At 39.5% G+C, this 19,837-nt stretch overlaps 1 protein-coding gene across 4 annotated transcripts in view; it reads right to left on the bottom strand.

The window, feature by feature from the left end:
- Positions 1-14,556, bottom strand: part of PIGG (phosphatidylinositol glycan anchor biosynthesis class G (EMM blood group)) — a 128,418-nt gene extending 113,862 nt beyond the window's left edge. For all 4 annotated transcript variants that reach the window (XM_090131772.1, XM_090131771.1, XM_090131769.1 and 1 more), the window contains exons 1-6: positions 14,327-14,556; positions 9,928-10,133; positions 8,655-8,864; positions 7,201-7,389; positions 4,886-5,027; positions 2,117-2,329 (exon numbers count right to left, since the gene is read on the bottom strand). In XM_090131772.1, coding sequence (XP_089987898.1) covers positions 2,117-2,329; positions 4,886-5,027; positions 7,201-7,389; positions 8,655-8,864; positions 9,928-10,133; positions 14,327-14,492 — 1,126 coding nt within the window. In that variant the 5' untranslated portion in view covers positions 14,493-14,556. The remainder of the gene's footprint in view (positions 1-2,116; positions 2,330-4,885; positions 5,028-7,200; positions 7,390-8,654; positions 8,865-9,927; positions 10,134-14,326) is intronic.
- Positions 14,557-19,837: the final 5,281 nt, after the last annotated feature.

Below are 19,837 nucleotides of genomic sequence, written 5' to 3' on the forward strand. Positions count from 1 at the left end.
GCACCATCTGCAGTATTGCTGAGGGATGCTCTACCACATCATCTAGCTCATAAAAGATGTTCAACAGTACTGGCCTCAGTGTCAACTCTTGGGATCTGCACTAGTGACTGGACTTCAGCTGGGCTTTGTCACTGATCACAACGCTCCGAGCCTGGCAGTTCAGCCACGTTTCTGCCCATTGCATTGACAGTTCATTTATCTAACCTATAACGTATATTCGTCTCAAAGTATATTATGGGAGACAAACGTATTATCAAGGCTATCGTGACAACACAAACAACATCCAATTCTCTCAATTTATCCACCAAGCTAGACATTTTGTAAGGTGGTGTGAAATGTGGGATAGTATTTACCCTCAGTTACCAAACAACCCAAAGCTAAGCACCATCTATCCAGACTTTTGAACTACAGGCAGCATTAGTCACCAATTTAGTGACTCTTCAGTATTTCTAGGGACTGAAGTATCCACATTAATGAAACTTACCACTAAATAAACAGCCAGACATCTTTTTTTCCCCTGCCAGTCTTAATGGTACTCAAAGTTTCCTACAGTTGTTTATTAAGATAAAGCCTTTCTCATCTAGGAACCTGTGAGAACAGCAAGACTCCTTAATACATGTACAGCAACATAGAAAATTCATCTTAAGAAACTGCACAAAAAACTACAGGGACTTAGACTTGATTCCATCTTACAGAAGCTATGTTACTGAAAAGAGAGAACCTAATCACAGGGGCTCAGCTGCCCGCTACCATCCTATCTCCAATAGCATAGCACTCCTCTTAGCAGTTCACAGTCACAAGCAAGTAGCTTAAAAAACTTTACATTTCCTCCATCCTGAGTAATTTTTATTTCTTATCTCAAAGGAAAGCTACAAATTGAAATAATGCTGTCCCTGGAAAAAATGAAGTAAAACAGAATCTGGAAGAAACTTCAGCCTGCTTCACCAGTGCTTGAAGAAACAGTCAAATGGAATTTTTTGTTGGAATTTTCAATTAAAAAAGCCATATTCCAAACTCTACCAACATAGTGAGTTCCTTCACTAAGCCCATTTGCTGGAGGAAAAAATATCAGTATAGGACTTTATTATCATAGCATTATCTATACTAACATTTCACTACCATAGGCAACACTTATTTTAACAGACTCCTGGACAGGGTTTAATTATGATTAGAAGCCATGATGTTGAAAGATAATTATTTCTTGATCTACAGTGATTATTTTGCTGAACTTCACGTTGTTTTCCATTTTAACTTCTCATACTTGTAATACAACTTTACATTCCTGTGCAGCTATTTATGCAATTCAGGTACAGTCAAGCAACAAGGACTTCAGGCTTCACAATCACTTTAAAATCAATGTTTTCTAATGTCTAAGCACAATATTCACCTGCAACCTTTATTTTAAGTTTTATTCACATATTTATATTAACTTGCTTATTTATGCTGCAGTCTGCATCAAGCTTCTTAAACGAGTATTATGTTTTGCTAGGGTAGACATATGATGTTTTGGTTATTTGTTCAACCTTGTTTTTTTATTCTTTCCACCTAACATAGACAAATATGTGATTGTACATCTAGGTGTACTTTTAATTAGCAATTTTGCATTTCTTTGAGTTCTCACTCCCATGTAAATTCACACAAAAGAAAAAAAAAAAGGAAGAAAGAAAAGAAACTCATCATAAGTTATTTCCCAGCTTTACTGGGCATAGACTTTCTAAACCAGAAAATTAATTCCATTGTGGTATTCCTTCAAATAGTGCTCAGAATCAGTGCCCTGTACCTCAAAGAACAGTACACACAAAAACACTGAGATTTAACTACACAGGTAGTTTTACTTTAATCTTACCCCTCCATCATTATTTCTGCTCTTTCATCTACTAGTAGGAGTACTGAACATTTTTATAAAAAAAGGCTTTATTCAGAAGCAGTATGCTGGAATAAATAACAGCAAAGAGCAAATTCCACATTATTACTCTAAATACTGCTCTCAATTAAATAGCTAATTCGCAGAGTCACACTTAAATTCTTAAATGTAAAAACCACAAACTCTGTTAGAAAGAATCTCAGATTATTAGGTAAATATCCTTTTCATTTATTGCTTTTTTAGATTATTTACCTTTTTCATAGGCAGGTGTATTCTCTTGCAACAGTGTGCTAAGCTGGAACCCATTCATGTGCAAGAAACGTAGTTGTTCTCTCATTGTCTTGCTTCCCACAACTGGTAATATAATGTTCCCAACATTGTTTCTTGAAATTGGTAGACCAAGACCTACCGCCAGTGTACTAGCCAAATCAGTTTGTTGCACAAGTTCAAGTTGGGTTAGAGGACCTAGAAACAACAAGACCAAAAAAAAAACCAAAACAAAACCACTTCAATTACAGGCTCATTCTGTCTACATGGCAAAAGCTGAATATGTTCATAGTTAAAAATTATTTTCACTGCTGTTACAACAACTATTTCAAGAGAGCTACAGAGTGATTCTTTTTGTTGTAAAATCACATTTTATTAAACTCTCAGAAAATATAATTCTTCAATGTGTGCAATTACTAGAAACAGAACATGAATGTTACAAAAGTATGTATAAAGATTGTCCAGGAGACTACTTAATGGTATCAAGTCTCAGTTAAATCCTGAGAGAGCTTGATGACTTTCAGATTAGAAAGAACAGAGAACATTACAGTAGACTGATTAATGCATGAATGAAGAATGAGAACCTAATGTAATGCTGACAGTATTCTAGATGCTTCTTGATATTAATTAATATCAAATTGCTGTTGTCATATTAGCTGGCTGGACAAACAGAACCAGAGGTCAGGTAAAGGAACATTGAGTCCTAAGTCCTGGAGCTCCATGCAAGCAAAGGCAGAGAATTTAAAGGGTTCTGTATAAAGATGCCATTATCCGACTGCAGTTCTCAGTCTTCTGTATAGATGAGAGATTTCATTCAATGTATGTAATTATTTAAAACTGCAACATCAATTGTTTCCTCCTGTGCTTTATTAGTTACATAACAGACTCTTTAACCATGCTCTTAGTTAGTTCTCTTTGCAAATCCAGGCAGTGAGTGTTTTGACTTATACATGAAAAAAAAAAAAAATTATATACAGTGCTTATTGCTCTCAAGGCTCCCTTTAAGAGTATTAGAGTTTCATCTCTCGTTTCTCATCGACTTGTGATTAATCTCATACTTGTTTAGAATGCCATCTATAATCCCTAAATCCTCTTTGCATGAGTGTTTGTATGTCAGCATATTTCAGATTTCATCTTTAAGGCAAGTTTTTAACTAGTTATAAAAAGTAAAAGAAAGATCAGCTACCAAATACCGTTAGTCAGTCATGGGTGGCATAACTGTGCAGAAGGCTACAAAAATTATTATTCAGATCACACATTAAAGGTGAAAGACTGAAAGATTACTATTTTGAGGTCTGTTGTTTTAACCACGATACATTTCACTTGCAGTAGAATTATAAAAAAGCAATCAATAGAATTTTGCCTACTACAGCAATAAGAAAGCTGTTGGATATTAAAAATATGATAAAAATCACACTTTAATGTAACTTGCTCTCAAAAGGCAGTTGACTAACTATATTTTAACATATTGTAAAAACTGCACATTCAGCTTAAATGTAACAAACTAATCCAAATGAAATTGCATTTACAGGATCAACACCTGTGGCTTGGTTGTCAACATATATCAGTGACATTTATAAACCAAAATCTTATCTTACTTAGTCAGCTTCTGAATGTTTTGCTTTTCTATCTGAAGAGTTCAAGGATATCTCAGGCAATCCTTTCTACTAGTGCTGGATATCATCTTTACAAATGATAGACAGATAAATGTACTTTAATTGTGCTGCAGAAACCTCCAGCAAAATAAATAAGGCAAGGTTTGGCAAGCAGGAAGAGAGATGAAAATGGACAAGAGGCATAATGAAAGGCAGAAGGGAAGTATTATTTTGGAGAAAATGTTCATTCCTAACTATGCTTCACTTATTAACTCAGTGTGTTTATTTCAGAAAGATATTTTAAGCTACACAAACTACCACACTATTCCCTTCATTCCTCTTATCTTAAGCCGTATAACACAAGTAGGGAGTAAGCTTCAGAAGCAGACAAGCTCACTGTAACAATAAAAAATGAACTGCCTGTCCAATACAGGAAATACACTCATGTTTCATATTCTTTCCTTTGCAATCAATGGTTCTGTTTTCTTTGCTGTCATCTCCCTCCCTTTAACAAGAACAATTCTTCTTCTTTCCTGTTATTCTGAGCACACAAAAATGGCATTTATTCTTCTGTTTCAGCTGTTTGAAATGGAAGAATGGAGGCTAGAAAAAGGATTGCTAGAAGAGTCCTTGAAATCTTCAAATGTTTGGTCAAGGAGCTAACCAAAGCTCTCAGGGAAGTTCTTCCATTATAAATGTCACAGATACATGTTGACAACCAGATCACAAAAGCATTGATTCTAATGTCAAGAATGACAAAAGTTAAAACTCCCTTCAAGCAGAACTTAAGTTCTAATTGTATCTATTTACTGTTCTATCTATTTACTATTTTCTGTGATCCAGACAAGAGATCTCACTAGTACTGAACTTTAAAAACTTTTGCAGCACTGGCCTGCTTTAACCTGAGAAATACCTAATTCTGTCTGTGGTTACACAGCTTAAGCCACACATTCAACATGACACAGATGAAAACTGTAAAAAACATAGATCACAAAGAACATGTTATCTTGACAGATGTATAGAAATAATAGTGAGCTAAATTCCACCACCACTGTGATAACATGATAAAAACAAAGTATGTTCCAGGAATAACATAAATTGAAGTCAGAAACGTTCTAAAAATGGTATCCTAGAAAACAAAGGTTCTTTTGATCCTTACCACTTCTCTTTTCAAAAGCAGAGCTGATAAATAGCAGCGGTGTGTGCACTTCACCTTCTGAAGAACCACCGTGACTGCCTGTTTCAGACATCCCATGATCCCCACAAACAACCAGCAAACTGGGCAAAGAAGCCTCTCCTTCCTGCAAGCCACAGTAATAAAGTTTAATACATGACCAATACATATGTTTGTTGCTCTGAAAGCAGTATTTCCTATTTCATCATGTTGGCCCATGCTGTCAAGAGGTGGACGTAAAGGGGTGGCAGCAGAGGTTGAACTTTTCCACCAATATCCTGTTACATGTTGTTTCCATGTGACAGATGGCAGCAGAGGGACACTGACACAATGGCATCCAACCTGGAAGTGTAAGTGAAGCAAAGGTGGGTCCTACGTGTGGAAAAATGCAATCCACTGACATTCACCAACGCTTGCTGAACTTCACGGAGACCCAAAAGTGGATGTGAGCACACTGAGGCAGTGACAACTGCAACAGTGAGTTGCCTCTGCTAGTGCAGATTGTTACAAGTGTGGTATGCACACTTTTGCTCATCCCTGGTGGAAATATGCAGTTACTGGCAGTGACTATGTGGAAAAACAGTGGTTTGTAGACAAGAATTTGCTCTATGAAACAGCGTTATTGTGATGTTTGCATCTGTTTTGTTTTCCATGTGAATGAATAGGAGACATTACACTTCTGCCGGACCTGTTTGTGCATGTGTGCACTTGTGTATGTATCTGTCTATATCTATATGCTCCATCACCTCTATCACTTTCAAGCATGAATAACTGAATTAAATTCAGATTTCAAAACTGGTTGTCAACAGCAAGAGCAGATCACCAGCAAACATCTAAGTAGTAAGCAGCAAATATTTATTTATTTTTAAGTTAAGGCACAAATATGTATCATTATAACACAACCATGAAAAGACTTTGAAATAAAAATGAACATAACCGATTTACAAAGTCAGAAGAATCTGACTTTTTGAAGAAAATCAGCAGTACGGGAACAATAACATAGAAAAAAGTCTGTTCCCCCCAGCTGAGCTCTGTCTTCAGCTTCAGTGAGACTTTAATTAGAAAAATATTAATACTAAAAATATCAGTAAGTGTAATATGATAACCCTATTTTATAAATCTTACTGTAAGCAATGCACTAAAATAATTTGAGCAGGGTCAAAGGAAATTAGTTAATTAGTAAAACAAACAAAATAAACTTCCACTTTAGATCTTAAATTATAACATTTAAAGTTTTAAACAATCAAGAAAAATCTTACAAGGTTAAATCCAAATTTTTTCTACAATCTTTCAAGTGTTTTTGGGGTAGAAATTTGACATGACTGATGTCAAATTATGTCTATTTTTGAAAGCAGAGAAACAGAAGCATAAGCAAGGCCTGTCCAGCACTTCTGAGCTGTCAAGTAAAAGAAAACAAATGTTGTGATTTCATAACAAAACAGTTTTTTGTCATCTCCAGTACCTGCTGCATTCAGAAGAAAATTGCTTTTCTTATGTCCTTATTCTAAAACTGCAAGAAAGCTCTGCAGATTGGTGCAGTTTTTATGCAATGATTTTGCTGACAAGATACATGTGATTATGATCTTCACAAACAGGATTTTAACTTTTCCTTTAATTTTATACTATGCATTTGTACAGATACACTACTGAAGTTTTATGAGGAGCATCTGAACTGCAGTTGTCTAAAAAAAAAAAAAAATAAGCTTAAGGCCACCTGGAATAAGGATGTACGTTTCAACATCCAGACTATTTAGATAAGTGACAATTTCTACCTCCAACTCTAAAAACAGACTCAGATTTGATAATTTGATGTTCTATGTCGAGAATAAGAAAAAATGTCTACAACCTCTACTTCTATTTGATACTTTTCAGTATCTGAAAATTAGGCATACCTTCCTAATTACAAAAACAAGACACATAGCCACATAAACCCATTACTGCTTCTGCTAAATTAAATTACTAAAAAGGACATCAGCTACCGTTTGAATTCATGACCAATAAGAATTTTTGCTCATATTCCACTTCTCTTCCTTCAGATCAACAGGAAATTATTTCCCACAACTATTCAGTAGTTGCAGTTAATAGATGTTACTTATGTCAGATAGTAAATCCTTTAAAATGCTATTAACAATGCAATCATCATTAACTGGAGAACAGACAGGAAAGGAAAAGGAACAGAAAAACACTCACCTGCATCTAAGAATAAACTACTACTCATGAACAGGCAATTGCACTGAAGACTATTAATGCAACACAATTCTATAAAAGCCAGATTTTCATCCAAGAACAAGATATATTACCTTTGACAGAAGAGAAATATGAATCTTCTTCAAGACGTTGTCCATTTCACGAAGTTTTGGTCCCACTAGTGGGCTGTTTGGCCCAGTCACATGTCCAATATGGTCCAATCCTAGGTAATGTAATATCAAGAGATCCCAGTCTTCTCTCTTCAACACTCTATCCAAATGTCTAGTAACATTATCATCAACCTCAGAAACGAAAGAAAAACAAATAATAATTTCCCTTTTGTAAAAAGCATAGAATATTTCCCTTCTGTGTAAAGCATAAAAAGATTATTTTGTACTGCTCATGAAAGTTCTCTAGAAGATAATGAGAATTAGTCATTCACACAGTTAAAAGAAAAAAAATAATTAGATTGATCACTTCATTGCTAGGTAGAGTCAAAGACTATCTTTTAAAAAAAAAGATTTTTCACCCCATTTCAATCTCTCTTGTTTGTCAAAGACCAGATTACATAAAGCAGAGAAAACAGAACAGACAAGCTTTCACAGGCACTTCTAAAAACTCTTTCAAAACACTTTTAATCACTTTCACCTTTCACACTTCTGATTTATCACTTCTGAGAAGTAGGTATAGGGAACAGCCTTTCTTTGGAGCTTGGAAATACAAAAGAGAAAAACACTGCTGACAAAAAAACCCGTCTGTGTAGCAACAATGAAATATTTTTTAAAAAAAGGTTGTTTGGAGTCTATCCCAAGTTCTCCTATCTAAGTTGAAAATTCATTTTAGTTGCATGCATGTTCCCTAGGTATTAAACACTTAAACATCATATCTGCAACATCAGATCTAGCAACACATTTGCTTCATTTCACTCTGCAAGCCTTGAATCTTCCACAAGGGTTATTACGACAACCAATTAAAAGTATTTTTCATTCACAATAGGCCTATCTAACTTTCTTAAACATGACAAAGTACATATGTCAGTAGCATTGGGTTAATGGCACAAGATTTTACAAATCAAAGTTTCAAAACAGGAATTAGAACTGCTAGCCCATTAACTCTTTTAGTATTCTCAGAAAAAGAATTTTCACAATTTGTTTTGTTTACTGTTTATGTTCCCTCCTTTCCAAAACATTGAAACATTGTTCATCTTAAACCTAAAAAAGCAATACTATAGAAAATATGCCTCTAGGAGAAGACAATCTATTAGCAGGCCTTTTAAAGATGGCCTGTACTAACACAAATGCACTAGGAAACCAGACCATGGATAGCGACATTGTTAAACGCTCTACAGGTAACCCATTACTGTACGACCCAAACACTTCCAAAGCCCTGTGCATGAAGAACTGAAGTCTTTAGCTCAAGACTGTCAATACTGAAAACACACAATTCAATTTCTATTTATTTACCAGGTTAATGTTTCAAAGGACAGTCTCATTCTTTCATTTTCCAAAGTCGTCACTGTGTGTTTGTACACACATTATTTAACTTGAGATTATAAAAAGCCTCTCACCTCTGTAAAATCTGACACAAAAAAGGACGTTGTTCCATCATATTCCACAAAATGCTTTGGAAACAATTTTACCCAAGTATCATCACCATAAAAGATTATTCTTTTCCCAGCTGCTTTTGCCTGCCATATTAGATTGTCACTCATTAGAGCTGGAGAGTTGAGGTTCACAACAACATCAATGAAACCAGGAATGCTACCCGTCATCAAAGCCTGCATAAAACAAGATATGTATTAACAGAAACTAAAAAGTTTACAGTACCCAAAATAAAATATTAGTGTTAGAGAAAATAATGAAGCAGAGAGGAAAGAGATTACTACATGTAGTCATTGAAAGTATAAGACAAAAGAACGTATGAACTGCCATGCCACATCATACCAACTGTCACAATATGCTGCCAGGAATTGGCAAATGGCATCAGGAATACTATCAGCTTAACAGAAAATTAAAAATTACATTTTCTAATTAGTGGGAAGCAAAACCACTCTGTATCCCAGTTGAAATTTCATTCATTTAATGGCGCAGTAAATCACCAATAAGACTGTGTAGATGGCTTAAGTAAATTAACCTAACACAATACTAACAATGGTAGGATGCTCAAAACAGAATAAGAAACTTCTGGAAAAAAAATGAAGTCCACCTATGGAAAGCTACCAGACTGTCTTCTCCTCAATCTCTTTCTGGCCTTGCTACTCAGATCCATTACTAACAAGCCCAAATGACAAAATACTTACAGACAAAACTCAAATTTTAGTTGTGTTGAGGTTGAAAAAACATGAATTTACATACAACTAGACTTCCTATCAGAAGTTCCTATCAAAATAGAGTGAGAAACACCAACAAAAATGCTCTTGGAAAAAAGACAATAGGAAAATTTGCTAGCCATGTGGCTGCCTTCCCAAGATTACAAATGAAAAGACTGTGCCCACCAAATAAGCTGGCACCAGGGCCCTAACTGTCCTCAACTGATTCTCATAGAGCTTTCTACCACTGAGCTATAAAATAAAAGAACAAAACAAGGCAAAGTGCCATAAGTGAAAGCTACCACCTCTCACTCATCCTCTCTACCTTCCTTTGCAGTCCGACCTTTTCTGCAGGAAGCACATTTGGGCCAAAGCAAATAACAATCATATCACATGCATTACTGCAATAAAGTAAGTTCCAGCTACAGATTAACAGCAGTACCACAAACCCTCTTTATAACAACTCTCAGCAAGTGAAACAAATCAGTCTTTCCAGTTTTCTTGAATGAGGCAACCCTAAAGGGAAACTTACCTTAATTCGAGGCATAGTCACGGTGGGTGGCTTTGCTTCAGCAATGAAACTGTAGGATGTCCCTTTTTCAATAACTTGTGTAGTGTACGGCATGAACTGTTTACCTTTGGATCCAAAGACAAAATCATCTCTCAAAGCATCTATCAGGACAATGACAACTTTTTTGAAAAGTGGTGGTGGAATTTTGGTCCAGTTGGAAACTATTCCTAAAGCACAACAACAACAAGAATGTATTTTAAGTCACCAAAAATTTTAACATTTGCTTGACATAAGTTAAAGAGCAGCTGCACCACAGAAATGTGAGCCCCAAAGTTCTTTTATTAACTTTACATTCCGAAGCAAGAAGTTGCAGAGAACAGCAAACCTTAGATCTAATCTGAGGAAGTTGAGTTTTCAGGCCATCCAGCACAAGAATGACACAAATTCAGTACTTATGAAGAAAAACAAAAAAGATAAAAGAAAGAATGCAGAGCACTATGAGAAATGGAAAGAACTGAGAAAAAACTCCGAAACAGAAAGTTCAAAGGGATAAAGGGACAATTTCTACTTTCTCTGGTTAAGTTAACCAAACTGAACTATGTATATCCATCCAATTGACAGTTACTGTAAGAAAAAAAATACAGCACTGACCTGTGCTAATATCCAGGCCTATGTAACAGAACATAATTCAAGCAGTGCCCCTCAATCAAATCTCACCATCAGAGAGCAGGAGTAACAAAGAAATAAATAGAACTTCATTGACATTGGAAGTGAAAAGATTTGTACACAGTTGCATCCTTCTGAGTTGAAGTCTGCATGCTAGGATAGTTAGGTGACAGCAGCTGTAAGGCCAAAATCCAATTCCAGAATACCCCGAAAAATCTATAGTTTGTGCTCACAGCGCACAGCACAGCCATGCCTGTAGCAGTGGGCCATGACATGCCTTCAAGCCCACCTCTTTTCTTCTTTTGCATTCACTTTAGTCACACAGCAAAATTATGTTTTTACAGCAGAAGGCTTGGGCCAAACCTCTACAGGCCTCATATCTCCACCAGGAGACAAAACAGAAGTACAAAACAGATAAAAGCAGATTGGATCCCATTCATAGATGACTTCCTAGACAACACAGTGGTTGATCAGTAATACGCATTATATAAAGTTACAGCTTCCGTGTTCTTTTAGAGTAAAATGTGTTTCTGATTAAGTGGTTGATAAGCTGAAAAGGCCACGGATAATTCTGTCTAAATTCTGTCTAAAAAGAATTTAAAAATATGCTCAGAAACTGTATTTCAGGTACATGCATAAGCATCACTATATTGACATTCACAAACTTGGTAGTAGTACTGATTTTTCCAGGTAAGGAAATTGAAGATGGGCACAGCAGAGGAGAGAGGGAAACTTCAACAACAAAAATAGTACTTTCCAGTAATTTTGACAAAAAATAAAACGTTGTTACTGAATGACTTGAATTACTAAATTGGCAGGCTTGCTCTGGCATTCATGCATTTCACTCAGGTGAAAAACAAGAAAGCAGAACTGGATGCACTGTGCCTTTAAGTTTCTCTCATAACTGACTCCCACCCACTTATCCAGGGAAGGAGAACTTGCTAGATACCAGTGTGCAGCTCTTAGGATGTGACATGCTTATTTATGTCTGCTAAAGTTCTTTAGAAGGGTTACTTTACGTGAAAGGGAATTTTTGTAAGCACTGAACAAAACAAAAGGTTCTACCACAAACTTTTTAAAAAGAGGTTAAGACTGGAGATAGTCAGATTTCAAGGAATAAGGGACTAGCAAAGACCAGAGTCAGGCTTATGAACTTCAGGAGAATAAACTTCAGACTGTTAAAGAAGTTACCAGATGGGATCTGCTGGGAAACTCTCCTTAGGGACACAGGAATGGTACAGAGCTGGCAATTCCTTGAGGACACCCTTCCAACAGCACAAGAGCTACCCATTTCTCAGCAGAGGAAATAAGGCAGAGGAAGCAGGAAACTGGCATGGCTGAGCAAGGACTGCTGGTCAAATTGATGATAAAAAAAGAATACGTACAGGCAGCAGAAGCAGGAATGGGTGGCCTGGGAAGAAAACAGCAGGGCTGTCCGGACATGCAGAGGTGAGATCAGGAAAGCCGAGGTGCAAGTGGAAATGAACTTGGTGAAGGATGTGAAAACTAACAAAGGAATTCTATAAGAATATTGGTTAGAAGAGACAGACTTCCCATTTCCGATAAATGAGAAGGGAGAAATTTTAACAAGATATGGAAAAGGCTGAGATACTCAACTTGCTTTTAACCTCATTCTTCACTGGCAGACAGGCTTCCCATGACTTTCATGTGCCTGAGCCTCTAAGAAGAGACTGGGGGAGCAAAATCCCTCCCACTGTAAGAAAAAAGCAAGTCTGTGATGACCTGATGAGCCTGAATTCAAACAAGTCTATGGGGCCTGATGACATGTTTCTCAGAGTACTGAAAGAAGTGCTTTGTGAAGTTGCCAAGCCACTCACCATCATAATAGAAAAGCAATGACTCTCAGATGAAACCCTCTGTGACTGGAAAAAGAGAGACATCACTCCCATTTTTAAGAAAGGGAGAAAGGAAGACCTAGGGAAATACAGGCTGGTGAGCCTCACCTCTGTGCCTCAGAAGATCATGGAGTAGATCCTCCTGGGAGAGATGTTAAGACACACGTGAGACTAGGAGGTTATGAGACACCCAACACCACTTCAACAAGGACAGATCATACTTGACCAATTTAGTGGCCTTCTACAATGGAATGACAGCATTAGTGGACAACAGAAAAGCAGCTGACATAATTTACTTGGACCTGCGTAAGGCCTTTGGCATGCTCCCCATCACACTGTTAACTCTGGATTGTAAAGCAATGAATTTGAAGGGAGGACTATTCAGTGGATAAGGAATTGGATGGGGAATTGGATGGTTGCAGCCAGACAGTTGTGGTAAATGGCTCTATGTCCACATGTAGGTTGATCACAAGAGATGCTGTCTTCCAAGGGTCTGTCACTCTTCAACATCTTTCACCAATGACATTGATGGAGTTGTTGTAGCAGGTACAAGTGAGGTAATGAGGTTAATTCTAAAGTATCTCTCTTACAAAGAAAGGTTGAGGCAGTTGAGATTGCTTAGCATGGAGAAGAGAAGATTGTGTGGAAACCTCACTGTGGCCTTCCGGTACTTAAAGGGAGCTTATAAACAGGAGCGGGATGGACTTTTTACATGGTCTGATAGGGATAGGATATGGGGGAGTGGCTTTAAACAAAAAGAGGGGAGATTCAGGTTACACATTAGGAGGAAATTCTTTACTCAGAGGGTAGTGAAACACTGGGAAGCTGCCTAGAGGAGCTGTGAGTGCTCCAACCCTGAAGGCATCCAAGGCCAGGTTAAGCAGGGCCTTGGGCAGCCTGGTCTGGTGGGGAGCAGCCCTGCCTATGGCAGGGGGATTAGAATTAAAGGATCTTTAAGATCCTTTCCAATCTACACCATTCTGTGATTGTCTAACACAGGTTAGGAAAGCAATGCAATGGCTTTAAGTGCTTAACAGTGAGACCAAGAGATCACCCTGCACTCAAGCTCTAAAATAAGAGCTCCAGAGAAGAAATAACCACTTCCATCACTGCATTTTTGGCTAGGATTACCAACACATCTAAATTTAACCTAAGAGTTTGTAGAGATCTGTGGCACACATTTATACTCTCCAGGTCAAACCAGACTTTTCAAAGCCCAATTGTCTGGTCCCTCTTCCCCCCCAGCATCTACTGCTAATGTTCACATGGGAATACAAAGTTTCACTCATACTTAAACCTGATACTGAGATCTCTATAGCACAACTTACCAGACATCCCTGACAGTTTTGGTAATCTCCAGCTAAATACTTAACTGCAGTTTAGCAGCCTCAGCTTAAGTCTGTAAGATTAGAGCTTTATAGCATTCCTGCTTCACTGATGTTGTGATGCCACATTCTGAATTAGGCAACTCTCTTCTACCCACTGTCCCTACAAATTCAGTGAGCCTGTCCCAAGGTGCTGCTTTGTATAATTTAGAAGTAGCAACGACAGGAGGCAACAAGTAGCAGGTCCCATTAGGGCTGCCACAACCTTGCTCCAGCAGACTGATGTCCTACAGCCGCCTGTCCTGGCCGAAACACAGCTCAGTGCAGCCGTTCCCTGGAGGCGAGGGTTCACCATCGCCATCACCATCCGCCATCCACAGCCGATGATTAAGGCTTCTCGCAAGCAGATACTGCAGACAGCGACCAACGCTACACGCAGAACTACCTGTGCTCTAAGCCACCTCGGAAGCAGGCTCCGAAACACGACAGCACCACAGACCGGCACTGTAAAGCACAGAAGCCCTCGCACACCGGAGAGCACCCGTGAAACCGCGGACCAACCCAGCCTCCTACCTGGGCCGGGCGGGGCCGGCTCGGCGGGAGGCTCTGCGCGTGCCTCCCCGCGCGGCAGGGACCGGACGGGCAGGGGGAAGAAGCCGCGGAGGAACAGCGCGACCCCCAGCGCCTCGGCCAACAGGCAGCCGGCGGCCAAGGCGCCCGAGCGCAGCCGCAACCGCATCCTCCCCGCTCTCCGGCCTGCGCCCGGTCCGCTCCCGGCGTCCTCCGCCCCGCCCCGCCCAGCCTTCCGGCCAATCAGCAGCTACTGCACCTGCCCGCCCGGCCCTCCTATTGGCCAGCAGCCAGCGGCGCTCCAGCCCGGAGCCGGAAGTGGAGCCCCGCACGGGAGAGAGCGGAATGTCCCAGCAGCCCCCGCGCCGCAGGCCCAGGAGGCGGTGCCGTGTTTTATCTGTGACAGGGCTGGTCTGAAAGCTGCGGCTGAGAGCATCGCAGGGAGATTTTGTACTAAGCTGCACCAAAAGGCATCAGGCAGATTAGGAACGGAACTTTGAAGTCAGTTTGAAGGTGTGTGTTGGGCGAGTGGAATTTTCTTTTGTCCCCTTAATACCATCATGTAGGATCCTTTTCTAGCAAAACCCATTGGGAAGGAAGCACATCGTGGCAGATGAAGAAAGATAAATGAGAGGGAAAAAAGGCTTTAAAAGTTAATTTTCTGGAAGAGGGAGTGAAACTGTTCTGCAAAGAAGAGTTGATGGTATTCTCACCATTCTCCTTGATTCAGAGGGGCAGCCACAAAGGTGGCTTACTGAGACATTACTGCTTCTCACCTCTGCCTCTGGAGTTTCTGTATACTCCACGTTTTCGCTAGCAAGATATTGAAAATCTAGAGAGGACCTGCAAGTAGGAAGGGGCAAAGTGAAACATGGGTTTTACTCCAGGCTAGTGTGTGTATGCTTCAAGTTCTATAGTGTCTATAGATCTCACTTCCAAAGTCACGTTATTTGCATGTCTAAAAACGGTGCATTTTTTACTTTCAGTGAACATTTTCTGCTTTCTTCTAAATGTTGAAACACTGAGTGAGACTGTTCAAGCAGAAAATTAGAAAAGTTAATTCTCTAGCAAATAGAAGGCACACCAACGTAGGCTGTATTTATAACACAGAGCAGCAGCTAAGAAATGTCATTATTTTTATTTCCTTAGCAGTACTACAGCTTTTTCCCTTTTAGGAGAAAGGTGGGAGTTCCACAAACACTGAATATTTCCATGGTTCACGCCTTCTGATTTTTACATAAGATTAACCATTTCTGTGATCATTCAAAGGAGTTTCTCCACAGATAAGGATGTGCTAACTGGCATATGTTACACTCACCAGCACCTACCTCTAAGCATGTTGAAATATCACCATTTTTTTCCCTAGAACCTTTTGGTCTGCTCTTACAGTAACGTCTTTTTAAGTCCATTATTATTGCGTTTTACTGCAGTCACAAAATATCTAAAAAGAAATCTGAGTGCAGCACAAGATTTTAGGTGAGGCTGAGTAATTGTCTATTTATGAGTCTATTTATGAGAATTTAGTTTATGAGTCTATTGTAGTTTAATGTACTCACATTCACTGCTGTGCATTTCAAGTTTGCTTGTTTGTTACAAACCTTTGAGCATCACCTCTTCTGTCATGCATAACTGGTTTATATCCTGTGTCAAATGTTCATTTTGTGTAACCACAGATGAAATGTCTGGGTGCTCCCCAACTTGTAAGCACAGGAACAGCATAGTGTTCTTCAATTTTCCTGAAGTGTCCTGACTAACTGAAATAGACATTGGAAGTATGTCTATATCCTTATTTCTTTTGCTGCTAATTCTTTCCCTTCCTGTGTATCACATTTTGCATAAGGAAAATAAATAAATAAAGCCTAATTATTTCCTTTATTCTAGTTTCAAAACACAGCCACAGTTTACTCCGTTTCTTCTTTCCCCTTGTCTAATGTAGCATTATTCTGAATTATTCCCATGCAGTACTAGCCTCAGATCTCATTACCTGCTGCTGTGTTAATGACTTCTGGAGATCTGCAGTTATCAGCTCTTTGAACTGCCTCAAGAATACTCCCACTCTGGTCTTAATTTAACTGGATCCCACATGTGTATGTATGTGTCTGTGCTTACAAGTGTGTTTGTGTAAAACCTGTATCTTTTTACCAAACTTGACAAGGTCAGATGTATCAGCTACTCATGCCAGTGGTTTAAACAAACACTCCTTTTTTTCTTCTAATCAGAGTGATCGTTCTTAACTTGTCCCTAATGTATTCAGTACTGTATTGGGAGCAAATAGGAGGATGAGAAATGGGGTCAGTGTAAATAAAATCCACCTTTTTAACATGCAGAATGTACGTCATGTTTCAGTTAAGTGAAGCTCTATGAAGACCCAGGATTTTTAAAGATGAGCTGATGCTCTGAGAATGCTGCCATGTACTTAGAAATCCAGAAGGACACGCAGTAATTTTTTCTCCTATCTTATTTCTCTATTTGTCAGTACCTGGCAATTTGAATGTATGTCAGGTCTCTGCTGGTTTAAGCTGTGGCAAAACATCAGAAAAAGTTATCAAAGACTGTCCACTGAAGTGTGAATCTTCCTCCTCCATGCTGGTGCTCTACAAAGTCTCCAGAGGTATGCAGATGCTGAGGTGAAAGACAATGCAGAAGCAATGTCATTTTAAAACTTGTTTCTTAGATCAGACAGAATGGAAAACTTCTGCACACACAAGAGAGTTGGACAGCAAATAATTATTCAAAAATAATTCAGTAGCTTTAATTGTACTGAGTAATTGATTGTCCATCTTTACACACACACATAAAAAACACAAACGAAGAAGATAACTCCAGAACACCCCTGAGGTGGTAAGCTATAGGAAGTCAAAGTCTGTTTTATTTCTGCAGGCTGCAGACTCACTCTCTACTGCAACATGAAATTATCTGCTTTCAAAGGGGAAGTAAAGCTGCAGAGGAAGGACTAATTGAAGAAAGAAGGTGCTCATTAGTTGCCCCCAGAGCCCTGCACTCAAAGTTTACATTGCTTAGTAGCAGTATTTCTATCCCTCTTTACCTATACAGGATTGTACAGATAAGTAGCAGTCTTCCCTGCTTAAGAAAGCCCCAACCTTAGAAATTGCATTTGTGTTCCCATGAGGCAGTTCCTCTGAGAGATACAAGCACAAGATAGGATCACTGTGCCTGATTCCCACATGTGCTGCTGGCTAGAACTGATCTCAGGGTGCTCTGAGCCAGTTTTAGTTTTTCATTCAGTGAAAATGGACTTCACACAAAACAAAAATGGAAAGGAACAAGCCCCTGAGGAAAATTTCCAATGCTTCTTAGGTGACTTGAATGATTCCGGTGGTATAAGTGCCAGAACCCCCCCAAAACTAAACATTAGCAGACTCCACTGGCTACAGAGTAATACCAGACATCTCACCTTTAGGACAGGCTCTGGCAGAGGATCCAAATCAGAGTAGCGCTGAAGACATAATTTCACTTTTTGTGTGAAAACTGACTAACAACCTTCCTTCCATATTTTGTGCCCTCATTTTACTGCTTCTTTCTTAAATCTCGATCCTTTCCTTCTCCGCTTCCTGTAGTGAAAGCTTGTGCTCCCACCAAAAAAAACCCTCTGTGGTGTAAGCCAGTGCCTTAGTAAGTGCAAGAGACCCCACTAAGCAGTAGTAGTAACAGAGCATGATATGAACAACACAGGCAGAGCAGAAACAGCAACACTGCTTGCATATCAGTCCCAGGGAACCCAGGGGCTGGACCCCTGCCCACATGGAAGAGGACTGCCCCTGCTCAGCTCAGACATTCACCATGACACTAGTGTATTTATCTCCAGCATGCAGGTGTTGATTTTAACACCCTCCAACACTCATTTTTTGTCTGATGGGCCTAGGATTAGGTGGAATTTTCAGTCATTTTGTCCTTTTCCTACTGGGAGTATCCCTCATAGTCAGAAATCTTCTTTACTTTGGTACCAAAGTAAAAAAATGACCAAAATTGATAGGCAATTACAAAGCTAAAGTATTAAATATAATCAAATTCTTCAATGAAATAGGAATTAACTGAAATAACATTCCAAAGGGAAGGGAAGGGAAGGGAAGGGAAGGGAAGGGAAGGGAAGGGAAGGGAAGGGAAGGGAAGGGAAGGGAAGGGAAGGGAAGGGAAGGGAAGGGAAGGGAAGGGAAGGGAAGGGAAGGGAAGGGAAGGGAAGGGAAGGGAAGGGAAGGGAAGGGAAGGGAAGGGAAGGGAAGGGAAGGGAAGGGAAGGGAAGGGAAGGGAAGGGAAGGGAAGGAAACTAAGCCCTTTTTTTTTTCTCTTTGGTCTTTTTTTGCCCCATGCAATTCCCCTCTTTGAGCCCAAATCTTTATGTAAAAAGGAAACCAGCTGCAGATGCCTGGTGTTTAGTAACTGCCTTTAATTAACTTTAAGCCTGGATATTTATTAACAGTTAAACACCACACTTCTTACATTAAAAAATACCAATGTGTAATGTAAAGACATCTTGTTTTAGAAACAAGACTCTTCCCTGACACCACTTACCGTAAATTCATATTTCCAGGAGGGAAATCTTTATGCACTGCTTTTTGCTGCTGGCAGGTAGCTTGCTGAACCAAACTGGCATCAGAAGGCTGCTCATCTTAACACTCAGACATGTTTAAGCCATTCAGGTTAAAATGATAAAAGTGAGAAAGGCTAGCAGACATGAGTAGAGCAGGCTCTTTGCCTATTCGTGCTTTCTTTATCAAGTCTGACAGAATAGCCAAACTGTCACCGAAGGAGAAGCTGAAAGAAGGATCCTTGCTCACATCTGTCAAAGGTCAGGGTACGTAATGAGTACCGTGGCATCAATACATTCTCAGAGAAGATAACAAGCTCTATACTTCTAGGATCTCTTCCAATACCCTGTAGCTAAAAGTTGTTGTCTTGCTAGCAGCCTGCCAGGCCAGTGTCCCTTTTTCTTGCTTGGTAAATGTCAACGGTTTACGGGCTGGTTCGGCCCAGTTCCGTGACTAGCGGGGCAGAGGGATCCGCAGATCCACGCCTCCAGAAAAAGGGAACAGGGGACCCCAAAATAATTAAAAACAGTGGCAACGATCTGAGGAGAAACAAACTATTTTACTAAATATAGTATCGGAATGCAAGATAACACACTATAATACAATATAATTAAATTTGAAGCTAATAAATCAAATATAATGAGAGAGAGAATGTCCAAAAGGTGGGTAGGCCTCACCACAACGCGGAGAGCTGAGGTGAGATGCGCAGTCCAGTTGAGCAGCAGGGAGAAAAGGGGGAAGAACCGACGAAGAGCAGGCTAAGAAGAGCGCATCAGGTGACCTTGCCAGGAGTTGTATCTCGAGACTCTCTGTGACCGCAAAGTCCCCTGGGGAATGTAGTTCTTCTTCTCTTCCAGGCAGGTACCCAGAGCTTGAGCACCAACAGTTAAACTCCCACTGCCCCACATGATGTTATGATGTGGAATACTGAAAACCAAAAATCACAAAACCCTGACAGTAAAGAAGA

The sequence above is a fragment of the Phasianus colchicus genome, chromosome Z (genome assembly GCF_987193195.1).
Source record: "Phasianus colchicus chromosome Z, bPhaCol1.hap1.1, whole genome shotgun sequence".
NCBI lineage: Eukaryota > Metazoa > Chordata > Aves > Galliformes > Phasianidae > Phasianus > Phasianus colchicus.